The sequence below is a fragment of the Natrix helvetica genome (assembly GCF_964273705.1).
Source record: "Natrix helvetica genome assembly, chromosome: Z".
Classification (NCBI taxonomy): Eukaryota; Metazoa; Chordata; class Lepidosauria; order Squamata; family Natricidae; genus Natrix; species Natrix helvetica.
Window position 1 is genome coordinate 19,264,864 of NC_138554.1, and position 13,819 is coordinate 19,278,682.

Below are 13,819 nucleotides of genomic sequence, written 5' to 3' on the forward strand. Positions count from 1 at the left end.
ATGCAATTACAGGAGGAGGAGAATTATAGAAAGAGGTGGAGATGGAGGCTGCTTGTTGCATTCACAGACAGAAGCAGCTATTTTGTTTTTTCTCTTCAACAGCTAACATCCTGAAAAATATTCAGCCCCTAAATGTTTTGTCATCATGGTACTTGTGGGCTCAATTTCTTATCTCTTGTTGTTAGTTGCAAAGTTCCCATGGACGGTTCTCCAGGCCTTCCTATCCTCTATCATCCTCTAGAGTTCACTTAAACTCACGCTGACTGCTTCGGCGACTCCATCCAGCCACCTCATTTTCTGTAGTCCCCTTCTGTTTCCCTCAATCTTTCCCAGCATTAGGCTCTTCTCCAGTGAGTCCTTCCTTCTCATTAGGTGGCCAAAGTATTTGACTTTCATCTTCAGGATCTGGCCTTCTAAAGAGCAGTCAGGGTTGATCTCCTCTAGGATTGACCGGTTTGATTGCCTTGCAATCAAGTGACTCTCAGGAGTCTTCTCCAGCATCATAATTCAAAGGCCTTAATTCTTTGGTACTCAGCCTTTCTTATGGTCCAACTTTCACAGCCATACATTGCAGTTGGGAAAATCATAACCTTGACTAGATGCACTCTTGTTGGCAGGGTGATGTCTCTGCTTTTTAGTATGCTGTCTAGATTTGCCACAGCTTTCCTCCCCAGGAGCAAACATCTTTTAATTTCTTGGCTGCAGTCCCGGTCTGCAGTGATCTTGGAGCCCAGGAAAATAAAATCTGTCACTACCTCCATTTCTTCCACATCTATTTGCCAGGAATTGAGGGCTGGATGCCATGTTCTTAGTTTCTTAATGTTTTATCTCTAGAAACAGTCAAAAGGAAGCTGGGGAAAAGGTAGCTGTTTTATGAGCTAAGAGGTTTGTGAGATAAAAGTGTTGCTTTTTGAATGGTGGTAATACAATAATTTGTTTAAAATTGTGTAAAGACGGACAGCGCGGTTGCTTAACGATTGTGGGGAAGAAAATATATTTGAGTATTTCACCTTTTCAGTAAAACTGCCGTTATTTGGCGTATAAACCTGGAACATTAGGCAAAAGTCTCGATGGCAAGAGACGCTCTACCAATTTACGTTATCTATGGCTTTTTAGATTGAAGGCTTCCGATTGCGTAAAAAGGACTTCCGGCGACAGCCATATTTTAAATCCGCAAAAGGAACGTTTTAGCCCGGCAGTCTGACATTACTTCCTGTTTTTTTGAATACTTGAACCAACTTCCTGTCAAGAGGGAAAAGGGGCGGCCGCGTCTAGATTGGCACCCTCGCACAGTTCTACATTCATTATTGGGTTCTGATATATTTCCGGTTTGGTTGTTTCGGTTTCTCTATTGGCTGTTGGGGCGGGGAAAAGAAAGATTGAGGAAAAGGGGATCCTCGGAAGGCAGGAGGACGCAGGTGCGCACGCGCAGAGCTGGACGGCGTGTGCTACTAAAGGTATTCTCCGGCCGAGGGGGGGATTTCTGCCCTCAAGCTATCAAACTGCCAAGGAAGGAGGAGCCGGCTAAGAACCTGCGAGCTTTTCTTGCGCCTGCGCTGTGGGTCACCTTTCCGCCGGTTCATCTGCGAGGTGCGAAAAATAAAATAGAAACAAAGCTATGAGAGACCGAACACAGGAGCTGAGAGAGGTGAGAACGCCATCCGCGCGCCCCTTCTCGACGCACGGCTTAGCTCCACCCACAACGGTCGCGCTTGCCCCTCCCTTGGTACCAACGGCCGTTCGCCTCGCCCTCCCCCGATTCCTGCATGCTGTTCTCTCTTTCCCCTCCCCCACCCGTCGCAAATTGGCTTTTCTCACCACCACCACCACCCCTCCTCTAGTGAAACCCAACGGCTCATCCCCTTTTCCTCTTGACTCGCAAGTTCCTCTCACCACTGGACCCCATTCACACACATCCTCTTTCCTCCCCTTTGAGCCTGGGTGGCTCCCTCAGTTGCCTCTCTTCCTCCCCGGGGAGATAGAAGGTCCTCTCATGCTGGCATGGAGGAAAGCCTCGATTGGCCCTTCTGCCTCTTCTCTCCCAGGACAGGAATGGGAAGAGTTTAACAAATAGGAAGAGTTTAACAATCATATTTAAAATGGCGGCCGCCCCTTTGCCTTTCTTTCCCATCACCTTTCCAGAGGTGATGCGCCTTCCTCCCCTTCACCTCTGGACCCCCTCAGCTGCAATTTTCTCCTGCCCTCCATAAATGGAGGCTGCTTAAAAAGGTTTATTGATCAGCAGAACCAACAAGAGCATCCAGTTTTGGGACAGCATAATCCCCCATGGCTTTAAGCATGGGTGGATTTTTATAGGGATCTTGAAGTGCTCCAGGGGGTTGTGAAATGTAATGAGCTCTGTGCCTTTTGCTATTCTAATGGTGGTGGGTTAAATCATATTATGTCCTAAAGGTCATGTCCTCTTTCTTAGAATCAGGTGGGTGGGGATGTAAATTCTTAATCCCATCAGGTGGAACGGAAGTTGTTTTATGTATGGATAGATTGGCCCAGTCTTTATTAATAAGTACAAAATATCCATCTCTAAAAGACTTCAGGCATCTGCTGGAGATAGTTTTCCAATAGCAGGAAGACGGGGGCTGATTTCAGCCTTTAAGAGCATATTTCTTTATTTCTCCTTTGGAGAAATATAATATTCTGCCTCATTTTAATATTCCCTAAAATATTGGGGGGCGTGCGCTTCCTACACTCCATTGTACTTCATTTCTTCTCCCCTCTTCTACAGACCTATAGCCTATATATCCCCCCCCCCCGCCCCCAGTTATTTTTCTTGGCATGCCTGAACTCAGTGTCATCCCAGAGAAAATTTAAGACAGTGTTTCTCCACTATAGCAATTTCAAAATGTGTGTTCAATTCCCCAGCCAGCCACAACAGAACACAATGCCTGTCAGCCTGAAGTGACAAAAATTGAAACAGGAAAGATATGGGAGCCACCCTCAACCAGGGATGCTACAATTCCTAGTAGCTGATGCTGGCTGTGCTCTGATGGGAATAGTAAAAGCACCAGATGGGACAGGTACTCCCAGGTGGCCAAGGGTCAGTGGCAGCTTCACAATCTAATCTAGAGGCAAGATGATTGATTAACATCAATAGGGAGAGCTGACCTGGATTCCAAAATAAGAATGTGGGCCTGATTGAGTCTTTTGAAATGGAATTGCAGGGGAAGGGCAGATTTTAATTTTGTCTCGGAAGAGGTTTGCAAATGGGTTGGTATAAAATTATTTACACACATATTTATGCATGCTTTTTATTGTCTCAGCAGTTGCCACTCAATCTATATTCATTATGCCTGTATTGTGGACTTTCCTTTTTTTTGTCCCTTTGACTCAGTCTTGTCTCCTGGCAACTGTCTGGAGATGTCATTGCAGTTTTCTTGGCAACACTTTGGAAGCGGTTTGCAAGTGCTTCCTTTGTAGGTTGAGAGAAAATAACTGACTCAAAGTCATCCAATTAAATGTGTGCTGAAGATGGAACTAGAAATTACTCTCCCATTTTCTAGGTAATGCCTTAAACACTAACCCAAACTTGGCTCTCTCAACTTTCCTTAAACTTCCAAAATTCTTCAATCCCTGTGTAGCTGAATAAGTATTATTAATTATTCAATTTTTTAAAATATGGGGTTTTTTTTTAACACAGAAGAGGACTGATTCCAGTTGCCAGTAGTTTTTGTTAGAAAGGGCACTGGTTTCACAATTCGATGAAAAATACTTTTATTTCCAATTAATAAAATAGCTTTCTAAAAATGTCTAAAGGAAGGAAGAGAATTGGTTCAACTATTCTCAGAACATAATTGTGGTTCTTAGAACAAAACCCTATTAATTAAGCAGGGCTGGATAATTGTAATACATGGTTAAAGTTTTAATCGGCCAAAGCATTTATCTCTAATTAAATAGTAGCAATTATTCTATTACTTTCTCTTACATTTTGAGAAAGACTTTTTTGCTTTTGGAAACTCGTGATTCCCTAAGACCTTTGAAAGTGCTGTGCCAGTTCTTGGTGTCTTCTGAAAAAACATTTATTTGATGCGACCATAGTTTGAGGACAACTGAGTTATAGCAATGACACAGAATTTCCAAGGGAGGAAATTCTATTGTCTAGCTGAGGGGTTTTCAAATTTGGCAACTTGAAGATTTGTGGACTTCGCTTCCTGGAATTCCTGAGCCAGGCATGCCAGGTTGCAAAAGTCAGTTTTTTTTCTCTCCAAATTCTATAAAATGATATACATTAAAAGTACTCGTTAGCAAGATGGACTTTTTTTGGTTAAGCAGTAGCATTAAACTCTGAGTCCACGCACAAAAGCCTGCACAAACTTTGCAAGTTATAGCCATATCTTATACAACTAGGAAGAGGTAAACCCAGTTTCATTTCAGTCATCACAAGTGAATTCTAGATTAAAGATTAAGCAAGTAGTGAAAATATAAAGTCTTTATATTTTCTGCATCTGGTGACAGTCTATATAATGTAGCATTCAACTACAGGTAATCCTCAACTTACAACCATGTGTTTGGTGACCAGTCAACATTTTAACAGCACTGAAAAAGGTGACTTTTAACCAGTCCTTGAAATTGCATTACAGTGTCCCTGTGGTCACATGTACCTACCATGCATGAGGTATATGTGCGTCTCGTACCTGATTTTCTTTTATTTTACTTTTTTTCCCCACAGAAAGATGATGAGTCAGACAATGAAGATGTTGAAAGCGTGGCTCTTGTCCCACAGCGTGGATTAGCAAAATGCAATAACTTCCCTGACCCTACTGATGGATTCTTCCAAATGGTATCATGATCTTCTTTCTGAGCACTTTGGGGTTGATAATCCACTTGTTTTGTTCTCATTCTCCCTCCCTCCCCCCCTCTCTCTCCATGTATAAATAAATAATAGTGAAGTATTTTTTCCTGTCTTTTGTAAAAACTCTCCATCTCTGATTTCGCTCCTTTTAGTGATTAAAAGTACTCACTTAAATACATCAACTGCATTCCCTACTAACTGTATAAGATACCTCCCCTCCCCCACACATGAACTGCTTAAAGTCCCCTGGCAATGAAACATTCACAGCAAGCTGAACTGATCCTGGATGACAACAGGGGGAGAATCAGACAGGAGACAGTGGCCCAAATAACTCAGATTATTTAAATTCACTGGCTGTATCTCAAATATAGTACAGCTAGCATGCTGACCTAGTGGGAAAGGATCAGTAATGAGAAGAGCATCAAGATGGGTTTATCCAAAAACATTCCAATCTCATGCTGTAATTAACACTATGTCTTCCTCTTTTTTATCTGGTGTTTGAAATGTAAAAGATTCAAACAAAGTAATAACCAAAAGCCAACATCTGTTTGTCAAAAACAGATCAGGCCAGACTAATCTTACTGCATTCTTTGACAAAATGACAAAATTAGTGGACCAGAGGAATGCCACCGATATAATTTACTTGGACTTCAGTAAGGCATTTGATAAAATAGACCATAACCTACTACTAGATAAAAGTAGAAAAATGTGGGTTAGACAGCATCACCATCAGATGGATTCATAACTGGCTGACCAACCGCACTCAACGTGTAGTCCTCAATGGAATTGCATCTACATGGAGGGAAGTATGAAGAGTATCCCAAGGCTCTGTTTTAGGCCCAGTACTCTTCAACATTTTCATCAATGACTTGGACGAGGGAATAAATGGGGAACTCATCAAATTTGCAGTTGACACCAAGCTGGCAGGAATAGCCAACGCTCCAGAAGATAGGCTTAAGATATCCAAGGATCTTGACAGACTTGAACATTGGGCCTATAACGAAATGAAATTCAATGGTGAAAAAAGTAAAGTTCTACATTTAGGCAAGAAAACCAAATGCACAGGTACAGTATATGTGGTACCTTGTTCAATAGTAGTAACTGTGAGAGGATTCTTGGAGTCCTAGTGGACAACCATTTAAATATGACCCAGCAGTGTTCAGCAGCTGCCAAAAAAAGCCAACACAGTTCTAGGCTGCATCAACAGAGGGATAGAATCAAGATCACGTGAAGTGTTAATACCACTTTATAATGCCTTGGTAAGGCCACACTTGGAATACGGCATCCAGTTTTGGTCACCATGATGTAAAAAAGATGTGGAGACTCTAGAAAGAGTGCAGAGAAGAGCAACAAAGATGATTAGGAGACGAGGCTAAAACATGAACAGTTTCAAGAAATGGGTATGTCTAGTTTAATGAAAAGGACTAGGGGAGACATGATAGCAGTGTTCCAATATTTGAGGGGCTGCCACAAAGAAGAGGAGTCAGGCTATTCTCCAAAGCACCTGACGGCATGACAAGAAGCAATGGGTGGAAACTAATCAAGGATAGAAGCAACTTAGAACTGAGGAGAAACTTCCTGACAGAACAATTAATCAGTGGAACAATTAGCCTACAGCAATAGTAAATGCTCCAACACTGGAAGTTTTTAAGAAGATGTTGGCTAACCGTTAGGGTTTCCTGCCCAAGCATGGGGTTGGAGTAAAAGACTTCCAAAGTCCCTTCCAACTCTATTCCATTCTAATCTAAGACCAAGGGTGTATCGGCTATAATTCTGCTTTTGCTCAGAGCTGCTCAGCAAGCAACAAGTAGTTTGCTGGAAGTCTGATGTACACAGTGGTTATTTGTATGCTTAATCTGTTTGTTATATCTTCAAAGCAATTTGATTGCTTTGGTGAGCCAGGTTTTGTCCACAATACCATATTGTTTGATTGCTTGATATCTCGAGGGTTGCAGAAGATGTTTTGCTGCTCTAATACATTGGGAGGACAGGAAAGAAAATGATATTTTCAAAGCCCTACATCAGTGATGGTGAACTTTTTTTGGCTTGCATGCCAAAAGCGGGGGGAGCGCAGGGAGGTCGTGCGCAGGTGTACCACACCCATAATGCTATGCGCATGAACCCAGCGTGCATGCACGCACGACCAGCACTCCCCCCCCTCATTTTTAGCATGCTTTTTTCAGGCTCCAGAGGCTTTATAGGAGCATGGAGAGGGCCAAAACACACACACACACACACACACACACACCGGAGGCTTCAGGAGTTTCCCTAAAGCCTCCGGAGCACGAAAAACCGGCCCTACGGGCAAACCGGAAATTCAGGAACTGATTTCTGATTTGTTCGTAGGGCTGGTTTTAGCCCACCGGAGCCTTCAGAAGGCTTCCCTGAAGGCTCTTGAGGGCAAAAAACGATCTTATGAGCAAACCAGAAGTTTCAAGGAAGCCTCCGGAGGGCAAAAAATGGCCTCAAAAGAAGACTGAACTCAACTGGCCATCATGCACATGTGATGCGTGGCCCTACATGATGTAGGTCTCATAGCTGTTGATGATTAGATATTTTTTAATGAGATCGTAAAGATATGGATTACATTAATAGCTGCATTTTCTTTTCATAATTACTTTTGAATTCTAATTACTTGGAAAATTTCAAAAACACTTTTGAACAGTGTCCACTAGTATCTTGAATCTATTGGTACACTGCATCACTCTCCTAACTGGTGGGATGAAGGCAACACTTTGTTGGCTTGCAAGATAGTCTCTAGGATAGATAAATCTTATATAGAATAGTGACTTTAGCATATCTGTCCAGATGTTCCAAAACTAAAAAAAAGTTATGCTGGTTGTGAAATCAAGAGAAAAGGAAATAATTTAGTAGAGCTGAATGAATCTTGGGTGTGATCTTTAAGAGCCATGGTGATGAATATATGCATGAAAGTGAAGATGTGGATTTAATTATGAATGATAAGAGTTTAAATGTATGTTAGCAATTATGTATTGTACTGGATTGCCATGAATAGGTATGAAAATAGCTTGCATGCTACAGTCCATAGAATGGTGATAACAAAAAAAAAAATCTGGAATGAATTTGAGGGAATAATGAACAACATTTGAACAAGGTACAACAGTACCTCCCCGACCCCAAAAAGGGGGCTATTCAAAGACCCAAGAATATCTTGGGGAATATCTACTTAGGAAAAGGTGTGTATTTTGATCATGTTATTTAAGAGTAGATCTGTTTTTGCATATGCATGAAAAAGAAATAAAGTCATGGGAAATACAGGCGAGTTGTCCCACAGCAAATTTTCCCACGGTGAGTTGTCCTGCAGTGAGTTGGCTGGGGGCAAGTTGTCCCATTCCCTTCTTGAATATGGAGTTCTAATTTGTATGATATATATTTTCCGAATAGAGTGATATATAGTAGAAGCATGTGTGAGAAAAATTGAATGCTCGATACTTAGCTTATTTGATATTGTGGAGGGGCTTTAACAAATCCCTCTAGTTGTTTAATCTGTAAATTTCTGTTGCAGTGCAAGACAGTTGTTAAATGAGTTTTGCCCCATTTTACAACCTTTCTTGTCACAGTTGTTAAGGGAATCACTCAAGTAGTTAAGTTAGTCACACGGTTGTTAAGGGAATCCAGCTTGACTTCGTTTGTTAGAAGGCTGCAAATGATGATCGTGTGATCCAAGGACACTGCAACTGTCATAGATATGAGTCAGTTGCCAAGTGTCTGAATTTTGACCATGGGGATGCTGCAACAGTTGTAAATATGCAAAATGGTCATATCACTTTTTTCAGTTCCATTATAACTCCAGTCACTAAGCGAACTGTTGTAAGTCAAGGACTACCTGTATGATGTAATGCAGTGATGGCGAACCTTTTTGGCCCTAAATGCCCAAACCGTAATGTGCGTGCATGTGCGCCAGCCAGCTGGTCTTCACAGGCACTTGGAGCGTCGAAAAACAGCTTGAAAAATAGCCCCAAAACAAGGCATTTTGTGGGCTGTTTTCAGGGCATTTTTGGGCCAAAACAGCTGAAAAATGAGCTGAAAACAACCCAAAACCAGCTGAAAATTGGCCCAGAGGGCCTGAAAATTGGTCCAAAAATGGCCGAAAAACATCCTGAAAATGGCCCGAAATGGCCTGTTTTTTGGCTGGATTTTTGGCCATTTTCAGGCCGTTTTTTGGACCAAAAACGGTCTGAAAATACCACGAAAAACAGTCTGTTTTGGGGGCCTATTTCCAGCACTATGGCGCCTGCAAAGACCAGCGGGCCAGAAACCAGAAGAGCAGCTGGTGACAGTGCACGTGCCCACAGAGAGGGCTCTTATGTGCCACCTTCTGGCACCTATGCCATAGGTTCACCATCACAGTTGTAATGTATTGATGGTTGTTGAAAGAAGTAAAACCAGCAGTGTATAAAAACATGCTACTGCCCACTTTGTTATCCGATACGCCTCACTTAACTATCACAAATGGGACCAGCAATTCTGTCGCTAAGTGATACAGTCATTAAGACATCGTATGTTTGCGACTTGAAATCTCCCTTCCACTTTCTCCATTGACTGCTTGACTGTGAAGTGGGGAAATGATTGCAGGGATGCTGCAGTGGCTATAAGAGGGACAACAGGTTGTAAAGCTAATTTTTCAGTGCTGCAGTAACTTTGAATTAAAAAGGGCAGTTATTAAATGAGTACCACCTGTAATTATTTTATTCTTCTGAAATGATTTTTAGAAACAACTTATAGAACCTAGAACAGTGGTTCTCAACCTTTATTTCACCATGGGCCCATTTTAAATACCTTTTGTGGCCACGGATCCCCGACTTAAGATTTAAATCATATAATTTCTTCAAGCCTTCACAGACGCCCTGCGATGACATGACAGCCCCCCCCCCCCCCAATGTGTCCATGGACCTCAGGTTGAGAATCACTGACTTAAAACAATTATCATTAGTGTTTCTTAGCTCCCTTAGATATAAGATCAGGATTCAATCATTGCTATTGAACTTCTCATTATATCATTTATCCCCTTTATAGACACGTGACATCCGTGAAGCCTTGAAGGTACTGGAACGCAAAGTGAAGGACCTAGAGAAAAATCAGACTACAATCCTGGCTTCACCAATCCCTGATGACAGTAGGTTTCCAACAATCAAGCTTCAATCTGCCAATGTATACCCTGTGGCTTAAATGTATATGGCATCTTGTAGGCTGTTGCTTACAATGTTATGTGTTCCAGAAATATAAATGGAAAACTAATGGCAAATGCTACAATCCCTCTTTAAAGCTTAGTTAAATTGGAACTGAGGCTTAACATGACATAGCAAAGATGACCAAAAATACCATCTTTAAGACGAAATTAGTGGAAAAAGGAAACATGCTTCAAACAGGAGACTTACACAAATGAGGCAGCAAGGAAGAAAGCAAGAGACCTTTGGTCAGTTGAGAGTAGGAATCAAGAATAGAAACCAGCCTGTTTAAATGTAACAAGAACTGAAAGAAAATGACTTGCACTTACTATAAAAATAAGGGCAAGGAATTTGTGTTTTGAGTAGAGTCAGAAGAATTATTTTGGCAGTAGAATTCATAGTAGAAATATAAGAACTGAGGTTTGGAGAGAGAGAGACTACTGAAGAGAAATAACTAAAGTACAGGTAGTCCTCACTTTCTGACTACCTTACTTTATGACCATAAAAAAGTTTTGAAATAATCAGGTGATCATTTAGGCATTTTGGAACTAGCTTGCAACAAGCTGCATTAATAGAGAAGGCAGAAATAAAATTGTAAACTGTGATAACATGATATTTTGCTTAGGCAATTGCGGCACTTAGCAACAGAGCTGCCAGTACCAATTGTGGTTACTAAGCAAGGGCTACCCGTACAGAAGAAAATGAGCAATTATGAATCAGACTTTCAGCAAAGGCATAAGGGAGATAATTTTTCAGAATTGTTCAGGAAAAAGTGGTATGACTTACAATGGGTTTCAGGTAGCAATAGCAGATGTATATATTACTTCATAATGCTTTACAGCCCTCTCTCTAAGCCAGAGGTGTCAAACTCAAGGCCCGGAGGCCCGATCTGGCCTGAGGGGTGCTTAGATCTGGTCCACAGGGGCCCCTGAAAACAGTGAAGGACCGGCCTGTGGTGCCTCTGCTATCAAAAATGGAGCTTGGGATGGCTCTGTGTGTCCCTCCCAAACTCTGTTTTCGCTGGCAAAGGGATTGCAGGAGGCCGTTGCAGCCAAAACAGAGCTTGGGAGCCCATTTTTACTGGAAGAGCGCCCGGGCCATCCCAACACAAGTGACATCGAACTGGCCATACCCACTTTGGCCACACTCACCCCAACCCCCCAAGGTCAAACACAACCCTGATGTGGCCCTCAATGAAATCGAGTTTGATACCCCTGCTCTAAGTGGTTTACAGAGTCAGCCTTTCGCCCCCAGCAGCCTGGCTCTTCATTTTACTGACTACCTTGAGCCAGTGAGGATTAAACTGCTGGCAGTTGGCAGAATTAGCCTGCAATACTGCATTCTAACCACTGCGCCACCTCGGCAGTCTTGCTTAATGATGGCCTCATTCCTAGTTACAATGAAAAGTAATTCTGTGACTAATGCCCACATTTGCAGCTTTTACGCCTCTCTAGGGGTATTCTGTGTGAAATCATAAATCTAGGAGGGTCCTGTGTAAAATCAAAAACCATAAACAGTCACGATCAAATGATTTTTCGCTTTGTGACTACTTTGCTTAACTGGGTTGATGGTCCCTACTTCTGTCACTAAATGAGGACTAAATTACTAAATTTGTTCTCATCATTTACAGGTAGTCCTCATTAGTTTCCCAGAGGAAAGGTGGGAGGTGGGGCAGTGAACATCAGTCACAATGCTTGCAAGAATCAGATATGATGAAAATTAGTATCTTTTTTGCATTTTCAATGTGTTTTCCAGATGCAAAGCAAGGCCTACAAAAACTACGTGAGGAAATCAAGGAGATGGCAAAAGACATAAGAGCCCAGCTGAAGAGTGAGTGTGTGCACAACTTACGAAGAAAACAAAGAGGGTTGTATCTTGACTCTTCAGCCTAGGAATGAATATCTAGTGCTCTGAAAAAAATATTATGTTTTAGTCCCCAGAGCTCTCTTTCTTGAAATAAGCATTACGATCTCACTATAGCTACTTCTTAATTATGTAGGAATTGAGCCTACGAAGGAGGAACAAGATGAGAACAGAAATTCGTTCAACAACCGAATGAAGAGAAATCAGGTGAGAAGCAAAACAGTTGGTTGTCTTGATGGAGAAGCAAGGTGAGGAGGCAAAAGGGGTCTGCATAACTCATTATATATATTTCTGCTTCAGCATGGAATCCTTTCACAACAATTCTTGGATCTCATCAATAAATGCAATTCTATACAGTCTGATTACAGAGACAGAAATCTGGAGCGCATCAAACGACACCTACAGATTAGTGAGTATTTATGGTTGCCTTTGTTAAGCACAGAAAATTCTGTATTTTAATGTCAAATCATCTTGTAGAATTGTCCAAATCATGTGCCTGCTGTAGAAAGATGGAAATAACCAAAGTTTTTGGATATTTTATGGCTGAGGAAAGTCCCAGGTGGTGGCCAAATTCACAATTTTAGTTATTTGGGACAAGATACATGCTAGAGAATCTCAGTTATAGATCTGTTCAATCACTGAAATTATCATGCATTTATTGCGAAGTCTGGCAACTGCTCACAGATGGGCCTTCTTAATGATGGTGCCTCCACTCTAGAATGTTCTCCCTCTGGACATTTGAGAGACACCTGCTATAGCAACTTTTAAAGTTTTATAAATACATAAAGAATACATTACATTCCGTTAATATATTATTTATCATTAAATTACTTTTATTACTGCTTTTGTTGTATTTTTTAAAGTAATTTTATTAAAGATTATAATTGCAACAGTAAAAACTAATACAAACTGAAAGAAAGCAAAAAAGTAGAGAGTCAAGGAAGAGAAAAAATGTAAAAGAAAAGAGTAAAGAAAAAGAAGTGATCGCCAACCTTCATCACAATTAATATAAACAATTTTAGTAATTTTGACTTTCTTATGAGAAAAATTCTTATTAATTGCAAAATATCATTTCAAATTTACCTGATCTTTTCTAAAATCAGTGACTTCCGGTTTGCTTGGAGGATCGTTTTAAGCATTCCGAAGGCTTCAGGGACCGTCCGGAGGCTTTCCTGACACCTTCGGAACGCTTAAAACGACCCTCCGAGCAAACCAGAAGTCACTTCCGGTTTGCTCAGAGGATCCTTTTGAGCGCTCCGAAGGTTTCAGGGACCGTCCGGGCAGTCCCTGAAAGTCACTTCCGGTTTGCTCGGAGGGTGATTTGAAGCGTTCCGAAGGTTTCAGGGAAGGCTGCGGACAGTCCCTGAAACCTCCGGGGGGGGAGGCTTTTTTCGCCCTCCCCAGGCTCCTATAAAGCCTCTGGAGCCTGGGGAGGGCGAAAAAGCATGTAAAAATGGGGGGGCACGCATTGTGCGCGCATGCGCACTGGGGGGGTCGCATGTTGCATTATGAGTGCTGCACGCCTGCACATGACCCCCCTGCGCTCCCCCCACTTGTGGCACATGAGCCAAAAAAGGTTCGCCATTGCTGCTATAGTCTATACTGTTTCTCTTTAAAGAGGTAGCAGAAAAAAGCAGGACTCTTGTATTCTGTTCTATGAATAGAATGTCCATTAATTTAACTGGAAAAAAGTTTTTTTTAACTCTTAGTTCTGTCAGTGAATATAGAAATAGAAAAATGATGCATAACAAACTAGTATGTAAATGTAATGTGCATAAATCTTTTTAAATGCAGATTTTTCTTTTTTTAAAAGGGTTAGAGTGGCTTTTTAAAACTGCATGGCCCTGTAGCCCAAGATGCAGGAACATACTATAATGTAACTCTGAGACTTTTCCAGTTACATCTTCTGAATATTTAAAATGGATGGCCAGAGATTATTTAACACCCCCCTTCTCCCCAA

General features: G+C 41.6%; 1 protein-coding gene across 2 annotated transcripts in view; it reads left to right on the top strand.

Annotated features, from left to right (window-relative positions):
- The first annotated feature begins 1,197 nt into the window (after positions 1-1,197).
- STX4 (syntaxin 4) overlaps positions 1,198-13,819 on the top strand; it is a 20,559-nt gene continuing 7,937 nt past the window's right edge. The window contains exons 1-6 of one of the 2 annotated variants that reach the window (XM_081933647.1): positions 1,198-1,648; positions 4,685-4,795; positions 9,845-9,944; positions 11,752-11,826; positions 11,996-12,066; positions 12,160-12,268. In XM_081933647.1, coding sequence (XP_081789773.1) covers positions 1,619-1,648; positions 4,685-4,795; positions 9,845-9,944; positions 11,752-11,826; positions 11,996-12,066; positions 12,160-12,268 — 496 coding nt within the window. In that variant the 5' untranslated portion in view covers positions 1,198-1,618. Of the gene's footprint in view, positions 1,649-3,074; positions 3,226-4,684; positions 4,796-9,844; positions 9,945-11,751; positions 11,827-11,995; positions 12,067-12,159; positions 12,269-13,819 lie in introns of those variants that run through there. The other variant, XM_081933648.1, reaches the window with a different exon arrangement.